This window comes from Cryptotermes secundus, unplaced genomic scaffold, assembly GCF_002891405.2.
Source record: "Cryptotermes secundus unplaced genomic scaffold, Csec_1.0 scaffold181, whole genome shotgun sequence".
In the NCBI taxonomy this organism is placed as follows: domain Eukaryota; kingdom Metazoa; phylum Arthropoda; class Insecta; order Blattodea; family Kalotermitidae; genus Cryptotermes; species Cryptotermes secundus.
In genome coordinates, this window is record NW_019723906.1 from 670,829 (window position 1) to 687,767 (window position 16,939).

At 40.2% G+C, this 16,939-nt stretch overlaps 1 protein-coding gene across 3 annotated transcripts; it reads left to right on the forward strand.

Annotated features, from left to right (window-relative positions):
- The first annotated feature begins 1,511 nt into the window (after positions 1-1,511).
- On the forward strand, positions 1,512-16,007 carry LOC111861983. Of its 3 annotated transcripts, none has more exons than XM_023846991.2 (6): positions 1,512-1,754; positions 2,658-2,767; positions 4,474-4,549; positions 5,246-5,331; positions 7,431-7,581; positions 13,599-16,007. In XM_023846991.2, the coding sequence occupies exons 2-6, from the start codon at positions 2,663-2,665 to the stop codon at positions 13,757-13,759; spliced, it is 579 nt and encodes a 192-aa protein (XP_023702759.1). In that variant the 5' UTR covers positions 1,512-1,754; positions 2,658-2,662; the 3' UTR covers positions 13,760-16,007. The 3 variants fall into 3 exon arrangements, with proteins under 3 accessions (XP_023702759.1, XP_023702761.1, XP_023702760.1); XM_023846993.2 differs by lacking the exon at positions 1,512-1,754 and adding an exon at positions 1,928-2,005; XM_023846992.2 differs by lacking the exon at positions 1,512-1,754 and adding an exon at positions 1,944-2,046.
- The last annotated feature ends 932 nt before the right edge of the window (positions 16,008-16,939 follow it).

Below are 16,939 nucleotides of genomic sequence, written 5' to 3' on the forward strand. Positions count from 1 at the left end.
CAGTACAACATTTCATGACCCTACACTGAATAGCATTAATTGTCGCTAGTAAACGAAGACTTAAGGTTTGACTTCCATCCCAGAAGATGAATATAGCATTATAGTAAAACAGGGTTAAGTATTTTATTACAAGGACAAGAGAAGAAATTATGCTACACAAGCCAATGTCAAGTAAGCGAGATGGGTATGCGCAGAGCATACGAGAATTAGCATTGTATTCAGGATATGTGAACCGACTTCTCAATTATTTTACCATTGCACGCCACTGTTCACCTTCATTATATTGTGTTTAGGCAAAGGACATTTTACACCAAATGCACTTATTGTGAACGGTTGATGTTACGTACAAGCTTCACTGTCGTACTGCAACTGTAGAATGTAAATATGCGAACGCAAAACATCTTTTGCGAAATCATATTCTTCCATATGACGAAGACTGCTTTTGAACCGTCTACGTAAGTTTGAATTTTCCACCGGTACGTGAATACCGGGAGTTTGTTTTTTATAATAGGCTTGAGTAATTCTCAATTGATGAAGAAACGATTACGTCACTATTTGACGATGACGTTCCCTCTGCCACTCTAGCACTGTTGCATTTACAGACTCCGACAGATGGCAGCATAGACCACACACGACAATATTAGTTACGTAAGATATGTATATATTAAGCATCGCCGGGAAACCGCTCTAATAGAGTAAGATGTTAATCAGAATGTGCTGCCGCTGGCCGGATGGGCATTGCCTAGGCCTTTTTTGTGTTTACAATTATTTTTCACAATAAAAAGTAGGTATTACGTATATATACAGAGGGCCGGGTGGGCACTGCCTAGGCATTTTTTGTTTATACATTTATTTTTCAAAATACAAAGTATATATTATATAAATATGATCCGTAATATACAAGTCCGAGCATTAAAACACAACAGGATGCAACCAATGAAGATCGTTAACAATTAGGTGCATTACTGTTTGTACTAATCTGCGTTAATCGAGTTGTGATGGTTCACACTAAGCGACATTCATCATTCATTCATCTGTAATCTGTCAGACGACAGGTCCACAGTCTCTTCCAAAACAGTTCCTCCACTTAATGCGATCTTCTGTTTTTGGAAAGAGACTATCCAGGAAAAGTGATAATGTGGTAGTTTTTCCATTTGCTTTCCACATCGCAGTACAACAGCCGTTCAAACCACTCTGGTCACGCCTGTTGCTATACGAACTTGAACTATCTCGAGTATCATTTGCTCTGTGCTTCAAGTCGCTGCTGATGACACTGCTTCCGGCATCAGTTTTTGGTTTTTGGTGTCTCTCTTCGTCTGATGCCTACCCTTTGACCTGTCCAGCAAGGGTGTCCCAGCGGTCCCAGCCAGTAGCTACGCTGCTGTTGGTATAGCTCTCAGGATCCTTGGCATACTCAAACCGCTCAAACCCCCTCCCCACGATAAGGTGGTGAGACCAACGAGTGGGACACTAGGCGACATCTATTGCTAACTAATCCGAATGATGTGTGTACGTTCTCCTCGGTTCGCTTTATGTCATCGCAGCAGTGCAAAGAAATTTGAAAACTCAACAACCTTGTGTAATTGAGCAAACAAAACGAAGACTCTGGAACCTCTGGAACGAACACTTGGGAGCGCTTGGTAGCTAGGGAGGGCTCTGGAGCGCTCTGGAGCTCTGTAGGTTCGTGAGTTGTTACGGCGTAAATTTAGAATAGAACTGAATAGAACGGATTAGAAGCTGTTTAGGTTGGTGAGGTATGTATATGGTAGTCTTAAGTTGTTATTAAAGGTGATATGATATTACCGAGCGTGTAAGAGCCGGTTATATTGGTGTTTAATATGGTGTATAATTCGCCGAAGTAGTTCATTCTTGAAGCGGTTCATGCCGTTTAAAATCGTAACACAAGTCTTCCTCTCTTATGCGATGACGCAATTTAGTATGGATGGAAGTTATTTTGGGCCATGTGATGACTGTGCAAGAAGGTGGTGGACGACGAAGTAGCAAAGTTTGTACTTATAAAATAGTAGAACCAATATAGTTTTCTGCGTGAGTGGAATATGTATATTTTACGTTTTAGATACATTTTTACTGTATGAAACCTATTGTGGCTCAGAAACGGGGTTTCTTTTCGGCAAGTTCGCAGTTAAAAGTTGCAAATATGTGAACTTTCGGCTTCGGCATGTTTGCCTACCCCGATGTAATAACTCCAGAATCACTTATGAAATGGAATTTCGTAACTAAGTTTTGCAAAAGTTTGTCGGTGAATTTTTATTTTAAATCGGCCAACTTTAATGGACATTACGCAAAGACGAAAAACGTATATCATGTACTGCTGACTGTGGCTGCAACAGATGACAGGCCTGTCTTCTCGTCAGAGAGCAGGTCCCTCATTGACAAAACTGCAATCGTCTGACGATAACAAAAATCAGGTCTTGGGCCCCAGATTGGACTTGACACCAAGACTGACTAGCCAACTGACCGTCAAATCACAGTGTGACTTTGACTTGACTTTTGACTTGTGATAGTTGTGAGGCAGCTGCCAGCCATTGAAGACAGTCTGTGGAACATGGAAGCTGAGGAGTTGAATTAACAATCCAGGCCCCATGTCTTGTCACTAAATTTGTTCAAATATGTGTTTTTTTTTTGTTTCATTACAGGCAGCATGACATTCGTAGTGAAATATATACCAGTGTTGAAGGAATGGCGTTTATGCTGCTGTTCCTGCAGTCTGAGGTCAGCAGCAATTGTTCTGGCATGGTTTGGCATAGTAAGTCTTTTCATACTGAAATATTATAAGCGAAAGGGAAGTGTGTATCAACAGAAATTTGGAGTCATCAGAGGATAAATTACTAAATGAAGAATCTTTCAGTTTTAAATACAAGAAGTACCAGTAGCTCTATATATATAATCATTCAGGGCAGTCACTTCAGTTGAAGCCCTAAATGAAGTTGGTATGTTGGAGGGAATTGGAATTGCTGTACTGCTAATGTGAGTTGTGTAATCTGCAAGAAACTTGTCTATCATATGAAGTCTTAAATATTTTTTCTTTCAGACCTTAATCACTGCTAAGGTGTCTTTCACCTTTTAAATAAATAGGATACAGTAATCACCATGAACAGTGAGCATCACTAACTTTGAATGCTTGTTCAGGACTTATAGAAGGTCTTGTAATACTGTTGCCAATTGTTAAATGCTTGTCCATCCATTCCAGCTAATTGAATTCTTTGGGAGCTGTTTGACCATCATTCTAAAGGAAGAAGGGAGAGAGATATAGGACTGCACTAATTTATAGTGGTTCTTAGTGTTTTTATTTGCTCTTGTATGGGTTAGGAATGTATATTTTATTATCTTATGTTCAAACATGGATATGTATGTGTATTTTATTATTTTATGTTTAAACATGACAGATTCTATATACAATAGGTTGGTTTGACCTTATATGGATTGACAGAATGCAATAAATAAAGTACAGTAAGTGAAGTAAGTAAAGGTGGGCCACCAAAAGGATGGCAGGATCAATTTGTCTAATCCAGGTGAAAAGCCCAGACTTTGTGGATGATCATCCATGATATGTATACAGTGGCCATCTTGTAGTGCACTCAGTTTTAACCTGTTACTTCACGACATGTTTCGGCAACATAGTGCCATCATCAGGTGCCCTAATTATGCTAATCTATTGCATTGCTTGCCATTATATGTCTTTATAAAATGATTTAAAAAGTGTGTATTCGTCAACTATAATAAATTTGCACACACAAGACTGCCAATGTATACATATCATGGATGAAAATCAGTGCAATAGGATGCTAAAATACAACATTTGTGGATGATGATGATGATGATGATTATTATTATTATTATTATTATTATTGTGATGATAGTGAATACTGGATTGGGAAGGATGTGAAAGAAATCAGGCATGTCCAAATTAAAGGTACTGTTCTGGAGGGACTGAGGAGAACCACGAAAACCTGTGTCAGGTAATCAGTTTTTGGTCTGAGAATTAAAGTCAAGATGCCCTAGATATGAAGTACAAGTACCACTCACTTGGCTGATGTTCGGTATCCCTGTATGAATATCAGTGGCATAACATAATTCATGTTACTGTTTAATCATAAATAAAGTGAATCAGTATTTGTTTTATATGATTGTGTTGAAGATTGCTGGTCGACTTGAGATGAATCATTATATACTGAAATAGGTTACATGTTAAACATATGAATTTTAAGAATTTGAACAGGATTTAATTTGGTAAGGATGATGTGATTATATGTGAATTTATAAAATTATTTTTCCCTGTTGGCTTCAGTTTCAGACTGTAGAATGAAGGTGTCTGTTGGTCCAAATGGATGACCTCTGTCTTATGTCTCACATTCTTAGCTAATATTGTTGTTGTGTTGCATACATACATGTATGTTTATCTGAAGGTCACAAATTTATATAGTCTTTGTTTTTCTTTCATTGCCCTGACAGCTTGCTTCAGTCTCTAAGATTGTGACATGCATCACCTACTTGAGTCATCCTGCCATTCAACCTCATGCTACATATGGTAAGACAGTTCCATAACGCAAATAAAATTCTTTGTGGTATGTATTTACTATTGTATATTTGTATGCTTACTAGCATTGCTCTGCATGTGGTTCAGAACTTTTGTTTTAAAAAAGTTGCAGAAACAATGTTAAGTGTTGCAACATTCATCTTTGTCACACAGAATTACTGGGTTTTTGGACTTTTTCCTTTCGCCCCGAATTCTAGGTAATAGAGGACATGACATTTTGGAAACCAGATCTGTTTCTGTCTTCAGGTGACCAGTAATTGAGATTAGCTCTTTCTAAAGGGCCTAACTGAGTAGGTGTCTTCCTGTCTCACCTGAACATGGAAGCAGATCCAGTTTCCAAAATGTTGTGTCCTCTATTACCTAGAATTCTGGACGATGGAAAAAGTCCACAAACCCAGTAATTCTGTGTGTCATCCACCATTGTCAGAACCCTTTAAAATCTATTCATCTTTGTCGCTTGTTAACAGATTGTTTTCTTTGTTTAGTATACCTGCTGACCTCCCTGTAAATTATGCACAAAATCAGATCTTGTAGTTCTGTAATTATTAATTTAAAACATATGCATACACTGTTTGTTTATATTAAAGCATGTAAAGAGAAGTGCGTGCCATGAGTCCTAGCAACAGCTTTTTGTTTGCATTCTTATATTTGTTGCTGAATGTTGACAGAGTCTTTCTGTGGTTTCAGAAACCAAGGAGTTCTTAATTGTCATGCTGGGCACTACAACTGGAGCAACAATCCTTAATGTGCTGCTTCTGTATGGTATCCACAATGTGGGTAGTCACTTTTGTTGTGTAGTGATAGGTGTACGCTATATTAGGTTGTGGCTGGATTACAAATTAGTGAAGATCGGTTAGAAATAAATATAATTGTTGTTTCGTCAACATGATTCTCTTACAGTTATGCATTTTATTGTGTTGATGTTTTTTTAAACATCTCTAAGTTAATACTTTATACAAGGAACTTGTACCCGAAGAAATTAAACACACAAGTTTTCTTTTAGACTCATAGCTTTGAGCCAGCCTTTTCTGAAGTGAGACACTTGTTTGACCATTTTATAGTTCTGCAGTGTTACTGTATTTTATGGTCAAACTGTATTGTACAAAAGGATTGATTTCCACATATTACAAAGAAATTCATCGTGTTTGCTGACACACACACCACTGGGGAAAAGTACTGCGAAATTACATGCATGCAGTACAGTATTTTAGGTTAAGTTGAAGGATAGATGTAGAGAAAGGGGCAAAATATTGGTATTTCTCAAAACTGTAAATTGGCTGTGGCGAGTGGATTAAATCTGCATCATTGCAAAACACATCTGTTGGGATGCCTCCAGTCTGGATATACATGCTGCTATTGCTCTGATACACACCTAGCATTTCCATCACAGAAGTCATACACAAAATGCAGATTAGTGTACTGTGCATTAGTAAACTGTGATAAGTTTGATTTCCTGTTATCCCTATTTTGCTGTCAGAAGTAATGTGAGCCATGAGCAAATGCAGCAGGCTGCCACTGTGGTCTAGTGGTCACAGTTCCTGGCTACAGATCCAGAGGTCCTGGATTCGATTCCTGGCGCTACTGGATTTTCTGAGGAGTAGTGGGTCTGGAACTTGGTCCACTCAGCATTGTGAGGATAATTGAGGAGCTATTTCAAGGAAATAGTGGCTCCAATCTAGAAAACAGAGATTAACAGCTGTGGGAATCTGTTGTGCTGACCACATGATACTCTCTATCTGCTAAAGTTGGCACTGCTTTCGCCGACAAGCGATGGTCACTCGGTCGATATAGTTCGCTTGCAGACTACAGGCCATGGAGTTACAGTATGAGCTCTGTCTTGTGACATAAAGGCTGCACTACATTTCTTTATTGCTAGTGGGGTGGGACTAAGTCCCTTGTACTGCAGCCACTTCTGGCCTATTGTACCAGCCCCAGATGATAGGTGAGGGTGATTGTGGAGCAATTAGTGGAATGAAGATTGGCAGGGGAAACCGAAGTACTCAGAGAAAACCTGCCCCAGCGCCACTTTGTCCACCACAAATCCCACTTGACCAGACCCGGGATCGAACACGGGCCACCGCAGTGGAAAGCCAGTGACTAACTGCTTGAGCTGTGGCACGGCCCACCTGCACCACATAACTGTAACCAGTATATACACTCACAAGTTTGGAGTGTTGTAACTCCGAAGTGGTGGCAAATCTGACAGCTTTTTTTGTTTTTAGTTTTGTGCTCCAAATTTCCTCCACAGCAGCCTCCTAAACTTTGGCCATAGTGCTGTGTATCACCCAATATTAATATTGGAAGAGGTAAATATTGTTAAGTGTTACACTCTGCATTCTACTCTGTTCGGCCCAAATGCATATCATCTGGCTTTGCCCATGACTTTGGCATAGACAGACCTGTTTTTAAGGGGACATCAAATCATCTATGGACAGTACATTGAACATGCATGGTATATGATCAACAAATTACATCGTTGGGTTCTTTTAAAAGGTATACACTTTTTGTGTTATTTAAAAGAGACTGAAAGGAAACAACGCAGTGTCTGCTTGAAATATTTCTAGGTGTAATAGATGTTAATTGATCAATTAGGATAAATTAAGCATATGGAATTTGTTATCCTAATAGGTGTGATTATTTGTGCACATTTTGTATGAGAATGTTTGTGTGTTAACTGTAAGTGATGCAACCCTTGAGAGTTATGTTCGACAACCTGTATTAGCAGAGATGCATGTAAAAAGTGGGGTCTGTAAGTTACTCAATTTTTATGTGTCATTTGTTTGTTCTTTCACATGGAACCATTTCAAGAGCAGTGGACTACTTTAGCTTCCAGCAGGAAGTTTTACTATATGTTGATATTGCCTATTTACAGAAGAAACCAGTTTATATGTTGCCATTCCTGGTTCTGCAACTGATTGGTCTTGTGGTTGTTACGCCAATCGTATTTATTGCTGGAATCATGGCTGCTGTGAACAGCTTGGAATTAGGACTGATTGCTTTGGTCATTGGTTTTGCATTTGTGGGTGAGTATTATTATTCCTGCTGTCATCAGGGAGTGAGGGTGGACAGAAGTCAGTGCAGTGAATTTAAATTCTGATACCCATATATAAAAATCAAGTATATGAAACACGTGTCTTTCAACATGAAATTATTTTTCCTTTCTTCCTCCCTCTCTTGCCCTCTTTTTTGGGACCATCTTTCTGTTTTTTCTTCTCTCTCTGGTTACTTTGTTGTGTTCCTCATTTATTCCATTCCTCCCAATTATATCTGGTCAGAAGATTAAATTTGCACATTATTCAGTTGTGGTTGGTGGTTGTACAGTCCAGCCACCTTGTATAATGAGTGGTTACCAGCTACTATACTGAACTGCATTCCAAATTTCTGGTCTGTCCTAGGGACACATCTTCAATATTGAGGTTACATTTCACTTTCTGTAGCTGAAGCTACTGGTTCTCTTACTTCAGCAACAAAAGTAAAAGTTTTTTCCTTCTCTTTTAAGAGTTACAAAACTAAACGTAATCTTAAATCTTAATTTTGAAATGTTTATCAGCGTTTTTATACATTTCATACATTTTAAGCCTTTTATGGGTTGATTCATTTTTCAAGATGTATTATACTTGTATGTTATTATTTGTGCCATATTGTGGCATGATAATAGTAGAAACATAGCTCAAGGTCAGGATCCATAAGCTGACATGAGTGCCCCAAGTACCGCTGAAGCTACAAACTAAAAGCAGTAATTTCCAATGAAGAGTTGTCGTAAGTTTCTTTACTTCTTTAATCTAAGTGCCCTTGCCGTTGAAATGGCAGATCATGTTAAGAAAAGAGGTTTACCGGCTGGGATGTGTAGTTAACTACTTATTTCCATCTGGTGCCAAGGTTAGGAATATGTAGAGCTATACTACCATTTCCCCACATGTCTTCATGTTGTGGTGTTTAAATAATTAATCACAGGGATACCATACCTATATGCATAGGGAGAATAATGTAATGTCATCACTATGTCAGTTGCAGTGGATTTGCAGGAACACCAATGGAGGTGTCATTTGACAGCTTGTCATGGTGTAGGCATTCATGTCTGTGTGTGTATTGCTAGTGTTTATATATATCTGCCATTAGAGAAATTTATCTCTGCAGTTTCCAAGAACACATCACTGAATTTTTTTTGTATTTTGTTACATCCTTATGTGTAATATTGCATAGATAATGTCTGTTGTATTCTTTGTCAGTACAACACTATTTCCAGCAGATAAGGGTTGTTTTCTAAGGTGACATGTTTCACCACTTCTGTGCCAACTTGGGGTCCTGTTTATAATTACATTTAACACGTACATTTTTTTTATTGCTAGTGGTATGGGACTAAGTCCCTTGTACTGCGGCCACTTGTGGCCTGTTGTACCAGCCCAAAATGATAGGCGAGGGTGATTGGTGGAATGAAGCTTGGCAGGGGAGACCAAAGTACTTGGAGAAAACCTGCCCCAGCGCCACTTTGTCCACCACAAATCCCACTTGACCAGACCCAGGATTGAACCTGAGCCGCTGCAGTGAGAAGACAGCAACTAACCACTTGAGCTATGGCGCAGCCAACATATACATTTAGTATAAATAAAATAAAAAAATCACTCAATGTATGATATGTTAACTATAACAGTAAACAGGACCTGAAGATAGTAACCCATGTGCTGAAATATCATCTCAGACAGCACCCTCGTCTGATGTAAATAGTACTGTGTTGACAGAGAATGAAGTGCAGTAAAACTGTGTTATTACATGTGTGTCAGGAGACAGAATGAAGACCCATGTTATCAGCAACCCTCAGCATTTTGGGAAATTTTGCAGGAAATAATTTTTTTTAACATGAACATTTTTGTTTATAGCAAGTTTAATATCAGATTACAGTAAAATTATTATAGCATTTAGGTCTAAATGCATTCCTTATTTAATAGGTGTTTTTGAAATACAGGGTGTCCAGATGAAAGGTGTCCAAAATAAAATAATTATATCTCAGAAAGCATTTGTTATATACATTTATGGGTTACACCATTACACAGGGAGACTACCAAAGTATTTTTTTTCTGAGTATATAACTTTTCAATTGTGAGAGAATTTTTGTCGTAGCCTTGGCGATGCCTCACGTTGAGCATCACTTGTGATCTTGTCAGTTTTGTTGATTATGAAGTGGGGCGCTGTTACGTGGCCTGAGAACAACGTCGGAGTATTAGTAATATGGAAAGGACGATGTCCTAGGTTTGAGCCTTGAGAGTCCGTCTTGGGGCTTAACAGGCCTTGCTCGATGAGGGGGGATCACACACAGTGAAGAAGTCTTCAGACCACCACAAAGCACAGTAGTTGATGTACTTGATTTATTGAACACTACACTTTTCATTACAACAGCAGTTCTACATCCACTACTATACTTTTAACACAAATACACAAACTTGGATGACCACAGCACTAGGCAACAATGGACAGTCTTCCAACCTAATTGATGAGTTAATTCTCCATTACTTGTGTGTGCCTATATCCGCTTGTGTTCCTCTACTTGTTGTCTACTTGTCTTGACATCCCTTTAAATACTAAAGGATGATGCAGTGTTCTGGAATCTTCCCCTTCGAGAATATTCCCGAACTCTGTTGATGCATGACGTATTGCTCTGAAAACTTCCAGATCCTTCTTGAAGCTGCTTTTAATTGTTTTTCTGGTCGAGAGCATTCTGGAAGCATCCTTTAATTAGGCTGGCAGTGGGATGAGTAATCATCAACATACCCCACCGACTATTAAAGAACCTTCTAGTAGCCTCTTATCTGCATATTGCTCATTGCGATTTCTTAGAATGGTTAACACAAGATTGGGCATAAGTTACATTTAGTATAAAATTGGTACTAAGTAACAAATATCATACGTGAATCGGGTTGGTAGGTAAGTGATCGGTTACACAATAAATTTCAATGTTGGCTCCCATGGTTCCATGACAAATATTCAACATGATTAGCATCCATTTGTCTATAATCCGTCTAAATTGCAACACTTTCTATTTTTCACTTCAATACACTCTCTTAACACTACATGTTTCGGCCTCAAACGGCGATCTTCAGGTGTTTTTCTACAGATATTCAATTAAGATTGTGTCAAAATTGTGTCGAAACTGCTACACTGTTTCACTGTTCCGATTCATTTTAAAAAACTACACGCTCTAGTCTATTTTTTAATTAAAATAAGATAAAGTTCTTTTATAATTTGTTACTTATAACTGACGTGAAGAACAAGCTGCCAAGGAAAACATCTTATATTTTATGGAAATGACGACACCCTGAGTGAAGCAAAACAATAAGTAAGAAATTATAAAAGAATTTTATCTCATTTTAATTAAAAAGAAGACTAGAGCATGTAGTTTTTTAAAATGAATTGGAACAGTGAAACAGTGTAGCAGTTTTGACACAGTCTTAATTGAATATCTGTAGAAAAACACCTGAAGATGGCCGTTTGAGGCCGAAACATGTAATGTTAGAGAGTGTATTGAAGTGAAAAATGAAAAGTGTTGCAATTTAGACGGATTATAGACAAATGGACGCTAATATGAACAATTGCAACAGGATGCTGAAATACAGAATTCAACATGATATTCGACCTCATTCCATGTTGCTTGAAGCTTGTTTGGTGTTACCACAGCCATAGTATCCCTTATTTGGGCTTTCAGGTGCTGAAGGTCATTGATCTTAACCTGATAGACAGTGTTCTGCACATAATCTCAGAAGAAAAAAATCCAGTGTGGTTAAATCTGGTGACCTAGAAGGCCAAGCATTTGGTCAACCTCTGCTGATCCATCTCCCAGCCATCTCTGTCCAGGTGATTCCTAGCATGGTGGCAGAAACGTGGCGGTGCCCTATCTTGTTGGAAGATAGATATGGACAGCCATAAGAGATTGCAACTCTGCTAGCCACAACATGCATTAAACCTGTTCCTATGGTGTCAACAACATTACTGAGCTCCCTGGAGGTCACCAGCTGGCACATGCATATAAGCCAGGCATGAAAAAGAAACTTTGAGAGTTTTCCTTTCTGATAACATAAACTGGATATGTGTGTGACAAATATTTTCTGAGATATAAATTTTTTATTTTGGATACCTTTCATCCAGACATTCTGTAGTTAGATATTTTCTTGTGGCACAACCACCTAAAATTGAAGAAAATAATACAACTGTGTGAAAGAAGCGAGAGGAGGAGTTGCAATAACATGTTCCTCAAAAACTTGTAGAAATGTATATTTCATTAACATAGCCTGGGCATGTTATATCCAATGTGCCACATTGATTCCTGCACTGGAGGGGTTTTCCATGGTTCATGTAGAGAAGCATCAATGTCTCCTTAGCAAATTAATGATCATGTGCAAGGTCATATTACCCACTCAGAGTTACCCAGCTAGATGCAGTTATTTGAACAAAGTTGTTTATGAAGAAGAGAAAATTACCGTAAAATTTTAAACAGAGTTGTTTACAAAGAAAATAAGTGGAGTCATTTTGGGAGACATGACTAGACCTGTGCTATATCAGAATCCACAGTATAATTAGGCGTGCTATACGTAGTGAGTTCAAGTTCTAAGGTCTCCGATTTTTTTTTCTCACACAATAATCATGCAAAAAATTTGAAACTTCTGTCACTTTTCATTGTAATCTTCCTGCAGCTGTACACATTTTTCACAATGTCGACGCCATGATTCCATGGCCGCTGCAAACGCTTCTGTAGGAGTCTGTTTTGACCACTGGAAAATCACTAATGCAATAGTGGCACGACTGGTGAATGTGCGACCACAGAGAGCGTCTTTCATCATTGGGTAAAGCCAAAAATCGCTAGGAGCCAGATCAGGTGAGTAGGGAGCATGAGAAACCATTTCAAGGTTGTTTTCACGAAGAAACTGCTGCGTCGTGTACACCCGATGCGCTGGTGCATTGTCCTGGTGAAAGAGCACGTGCAGCCTTTTCTGGCCATTTTTCTCGCAGTGCTGGAAGGAGCTTGTTCTTCAAAACATCTTGGTAGTATGCACCTGTCACCCTAGTGCCCTTTGGAACGCAGTGAGTAAGGATTACGCCATCACTGTCCCAAAACATGGGCACCATCATTTTTTCAGCACTGGCGCTTAACCGAAATTTTTTGGGTGGTGGTGAGTCTGTGCACTTCCATTGAGCTGACTGGCGCTTCGTTTCAGGATTGAAAAACGACATCCGTGTCTCATCCATTGTCACAGTTGATGAAAGGAAAGTCCCATTCATGCCTTCATCACGTGTCAACATTGCCTGGCAAATTGCCATGTGCGCAGCCTCATGGTCGTCCGCCAGCATTCGTGGTACCCACCTGGAGGACACTTTCCGCATTCGCAGGTCTTCATGCAGGATTGTATGCACAGATCCCACAGAAATGCAAACTTTGGAGGCAATGTTTTCCACACTCAATCAGCGATCCTCCAAAACAACTTTCTCAACTCGCTCGACCATGTTGTCAGACCGGCTGGTGCGAGGCCGAGATTGTTTTGGTGTGTTGTCACACGACATTCGGCCTTCTTTGAACTGTTACACCCATGAACGCACATTTTTCACATTCATGACACCATCACCACATGTCTCAGTCAACTGGCGATGAATTTCAGTGGGTGTCGCACCACGCAAGTGGAGAAATCGAATGATTACTATCTGTTCTTGTAAAGAAAACGTCGCCATTTTAGGTATCAAAAACACTCGTCACCCTTGCCGCCACCACTAGAGTTCTGTGTGCCGTACAGTGCTGCCATCTCTGTCACGCATTCACAAAGAGTGCACACGTATTTTAAACTAAACCGCATGTGTCTATCTGCTCCCAGTCCTGAGAAAACAATCAGAGACCTTAGAACTTGAACGCCCCTCGTAGTAGAGTTTTGCTGTATTATCTCACAGAATTGTGTAATGATGTAAATGTGCCTCAGGCAATGAGGGCATATAATTTCTTTACCACCTGTAATCGTATTGGAATCGCTAAGTTTCACATCCAACTGATTCACATATGTTTCAGTACTAGTGGCATTCTTCTGGATTGTCCTGTACAGTTACTACCGGCAGGTTGAAGAAGAAAGGAATCATGATTCTGGGATTGTGAACTATACCTATGGAATACCAAATGATCATGATCAGATCTTGCCAGAGGATAAGTCGTCTCAGGTCTTGTCCCAGTAGGGTGGTGGTATCACATATGGCTTAAGATACTTCATGGAAAGCAAAGCATTGTATAAGCAAAACCAGCTTTTATTATTATAATTCTTTATATATTCCATACATTTGTAACATCGAGTCCAGTGTTGTATTCATTCTGTGACTGTAATGGTCATTGCCTCTAACACTATAATATGTCAGCTTTTGTTAGTGTGAATTCCTGAGGGAAGATACATTAGTATAGATGTGAAAGCCATATATTCTTCATGTGGTTTATTACCCATGACAGTAATGTTGCTCATACATTACTAACAAACCTTTTGGCCAAAGAATTTCTGGAAATAGTCTCAAACAAATTTGTCATAAACTGTTATTGTCTTTCCTAATATATTGTCACATGTTGCTCTGTGATGCGACAAATAACTTCACGCTGCTCTTGGATCTAGCCAATTTATTGCACACTTTTATCCGCACTTACATAACTCACAAGTTCAGTATCCCAATTACTTCTCCTTCTGTAGTCACTTCCAGGCTTCAACTGTCTTGATTTCAGTCACTTGATACAAGTCAACAACTCTTACTCATACTGCTCATAACTCATACTCAATACTGGCTCAGCATTGACGAATACTCTCATTATGTAGCTTCTGCACTAACCACACAGACAACAGCCTATTGCCCAGCAATGGACTCCATAGAAAGCAGTTATGTGATAGTTGTCACTGTTTTGTGACATCACAGCCTAGCGGGGTGGGTGTATACCAAGCGTCACGTAGCAATGAGCTGAGTGGGGATATGTGATGTCACTCTCACTTCCTGTTGTGCTATCCAAACGTTCATAGAGTTGTCGCCCAGCAACATACCAATACAATCCGCAGTACTGATGTTGCATGCATGCCCCTAGGCCTCTGTGGCTCCACAGTCCCTGCATAGAGCAAATACGCCACATTCTGCTCCCACCTTAAGGCTGTTCATCCCAAATAGCCTAACGGTGTATCCCTGTTCCTTTTCTTCCAAGGGATTTGCTTGCAATGTCTTCTTTTTCTATGGCTTGGATTTCTTTCCTTCCATTTGTCCTTTTTTGAACCGCTACATCTGCTCCCTTGTAAAGACCAGCTCGTCTCGAGCAGTTTCCTGTTAATGTGCCGGGAGGTCCAGTTGTATCACAGTCATCCAACGTTTTCTCTCTCTCATTTATTCGGCCTTGCTGGAGAGGCCGGTGCTTCTATGTTATCGGCTCCCCCTCTATACTCTGCTTCTCTTTCGTTTTGGAGGGGGTCGACCCCTCCACAGTGTTCAGTCCTTGATTTTCTATAGTCTGTTGGAAATCTCTACTGCTCGTTTCGTGATATCCAGCCTTAGGTTCTTGCTGAGGGTTTGGCTGGCTGTTCTCTCATTCTCAAGCTGCAGCTGCCATCTTGTGTGTTGATCCTTCACTCCAGTGCTGACCTCCAGATCCACCTGAAGTCTTTTTCCGAATGTCAACCCTGTGAGGGCTCCTCTTGCAATGTTCCTCCTAGTCTGGTTCTTCCCGATGATGTGTCCCTTGCGCCATGCCACACCTGCACGGCGGGTCATCTTTCCTTGGGTGGCGACATTTCTTCTGGCACCCATCCTGATTTTGGGTCTGTTCTTTCTTGAAGGCATCTCTCCTATGTCATGCCACTGTTGTGCGATGGGACACCTTCCTGCAGGTGGCAACCAATATCCTCTGAGATCCACAATCTCCTCAGGTCAGTTTCTTTGGCTCTCCACGTCTCCCTGCAGCTTGCTTCTTGCCTTTATGCTGCTTCTTCCGTCCTCTGACCAGTTTCACTACGGCATCTTCCTTAGGGACTTCTTGATGCTTTATCACCTCAGGTTTCCTGTCCAGTGAGGTTGGCTCTTTTTCGAGACGTGCCTCCGTCGTTTCTCAGCAGACCGTCATCTTCATGTCTCTTTCCAGTTTGATTTTAGCCACTGTCTCCTTGTGGCTGGTGTCTGTCTTTTCTTGCCATTGCATTGCGGCATTCACTTTTTCCTCAATGGCATTTTTCATTTTGGCTCTAATTTCCTCTTGCAGTTGTACTTGGCCGGCATCTGTTTTTGCCTGTTTGGCTTTCATTTCCTCGTGTCTGGTGTTGGCCTCTGCCTGGTCAGCTTTTCTATCTTCTCGCATGGCCTGCAGGAGTTCCATTATTTGTTGAGGCTTCATATTTTTGTGCGTTGCCTTCGTGTTTTTTAAGTTTTATCTCACTTGACACCAGTTGTCACGTGTTGGTATATGTGTCATGACAAATAACTTCACACCGGTCTTGGATCTAGCGAATTTATTGCACAATTTTATCCACACTTACATATCACACAACTTCAGTATCCCAATTACCTCTCCTGCTGCAGTCACTTCCAGGCTTCAACTTTCTTGATTCCATTCACTCAGTACAAGTCAGCAACTCATACTTATACTGCTCGTAACTCATACTCAATATTCATACTTAATAGTGGCTCAACAGAGTCAAATTCAAAGTCAAATTGCGACTGACGGCCAGTCAGTCAGTCAGTAAGTCTTAGTGTTGAGCACTCTCCTGGGGCTCATGACCAGATATTTATTACTGTTTGATAGTTACAGTCTTGTTCTTATGTGGTGCCCTCTGACGAGAGGATGGGTCTGTCTTCTGTGCATGCTGCTGACCCTTGCCAGCGCAGTTTTTCTCAGGTCCAAGTCCCTTGGGACTCACGACCATATTTTACTGTCTCAGATTTGAGACTTCCCTTCAAGTCATGTTTATACTGCTCGTAACTCATGCTCAGTACTCATACTTAATACTGACTCAGCACTGACGAATACTCTTGTTATGCAGCTTCCACACTGACCACATAGAAAACAGCCTATTACCCAGCAACGGACTCCATAGAAACCTGTTACATGATAGTTATTACTGTTGCGTGACATCACACCCTAGCGGAGTGGGTTGTTTACCGAGCGTTGCGTAGTGACGAGCTGAGTGGGGATATGTGACATCACTTGCACTTCCTGTTGCACTATCCAAACGTTCACAGAGCTGTTGCCTAGCAACGCGCTGATACAATCCGCAACTTTCACGTTGCGCGCATGCCCCAAGGCCTCTGTGGCTCAACAGTCCCTGCATAGAGCAAATATGCCACAATATTTATGAATTCTTGTCATAATTATCGTTTTTTCTTTCTTTTATAATGAATAAAGTG

Excerpts from the sequence above, each read along its gene's own strand:
- LOC111861983 (XM_023846991.2), top strand. The coding sequence starts at position 2,663 with ATGACATTCGTAGTGAAATATATACCAGTGTTGAAGGAATGGCGTTTA. Across the intron at positions 2,768-4,473 it reads TTCTGGCATGGTTTGGCATA|CTTGCTTCAGTCTCTAAGAT; the intron begins GTAAGTCTTTTC and ends TTGCCCTGACAG. Across the intron at positions 7,582-13,598 it reads CATTGGTTTTGCATTTGTGG|TACTAGTGGCATTCTTCTGG; the intron begins GTGAGTATTATT and ends CATATGTTTCAG.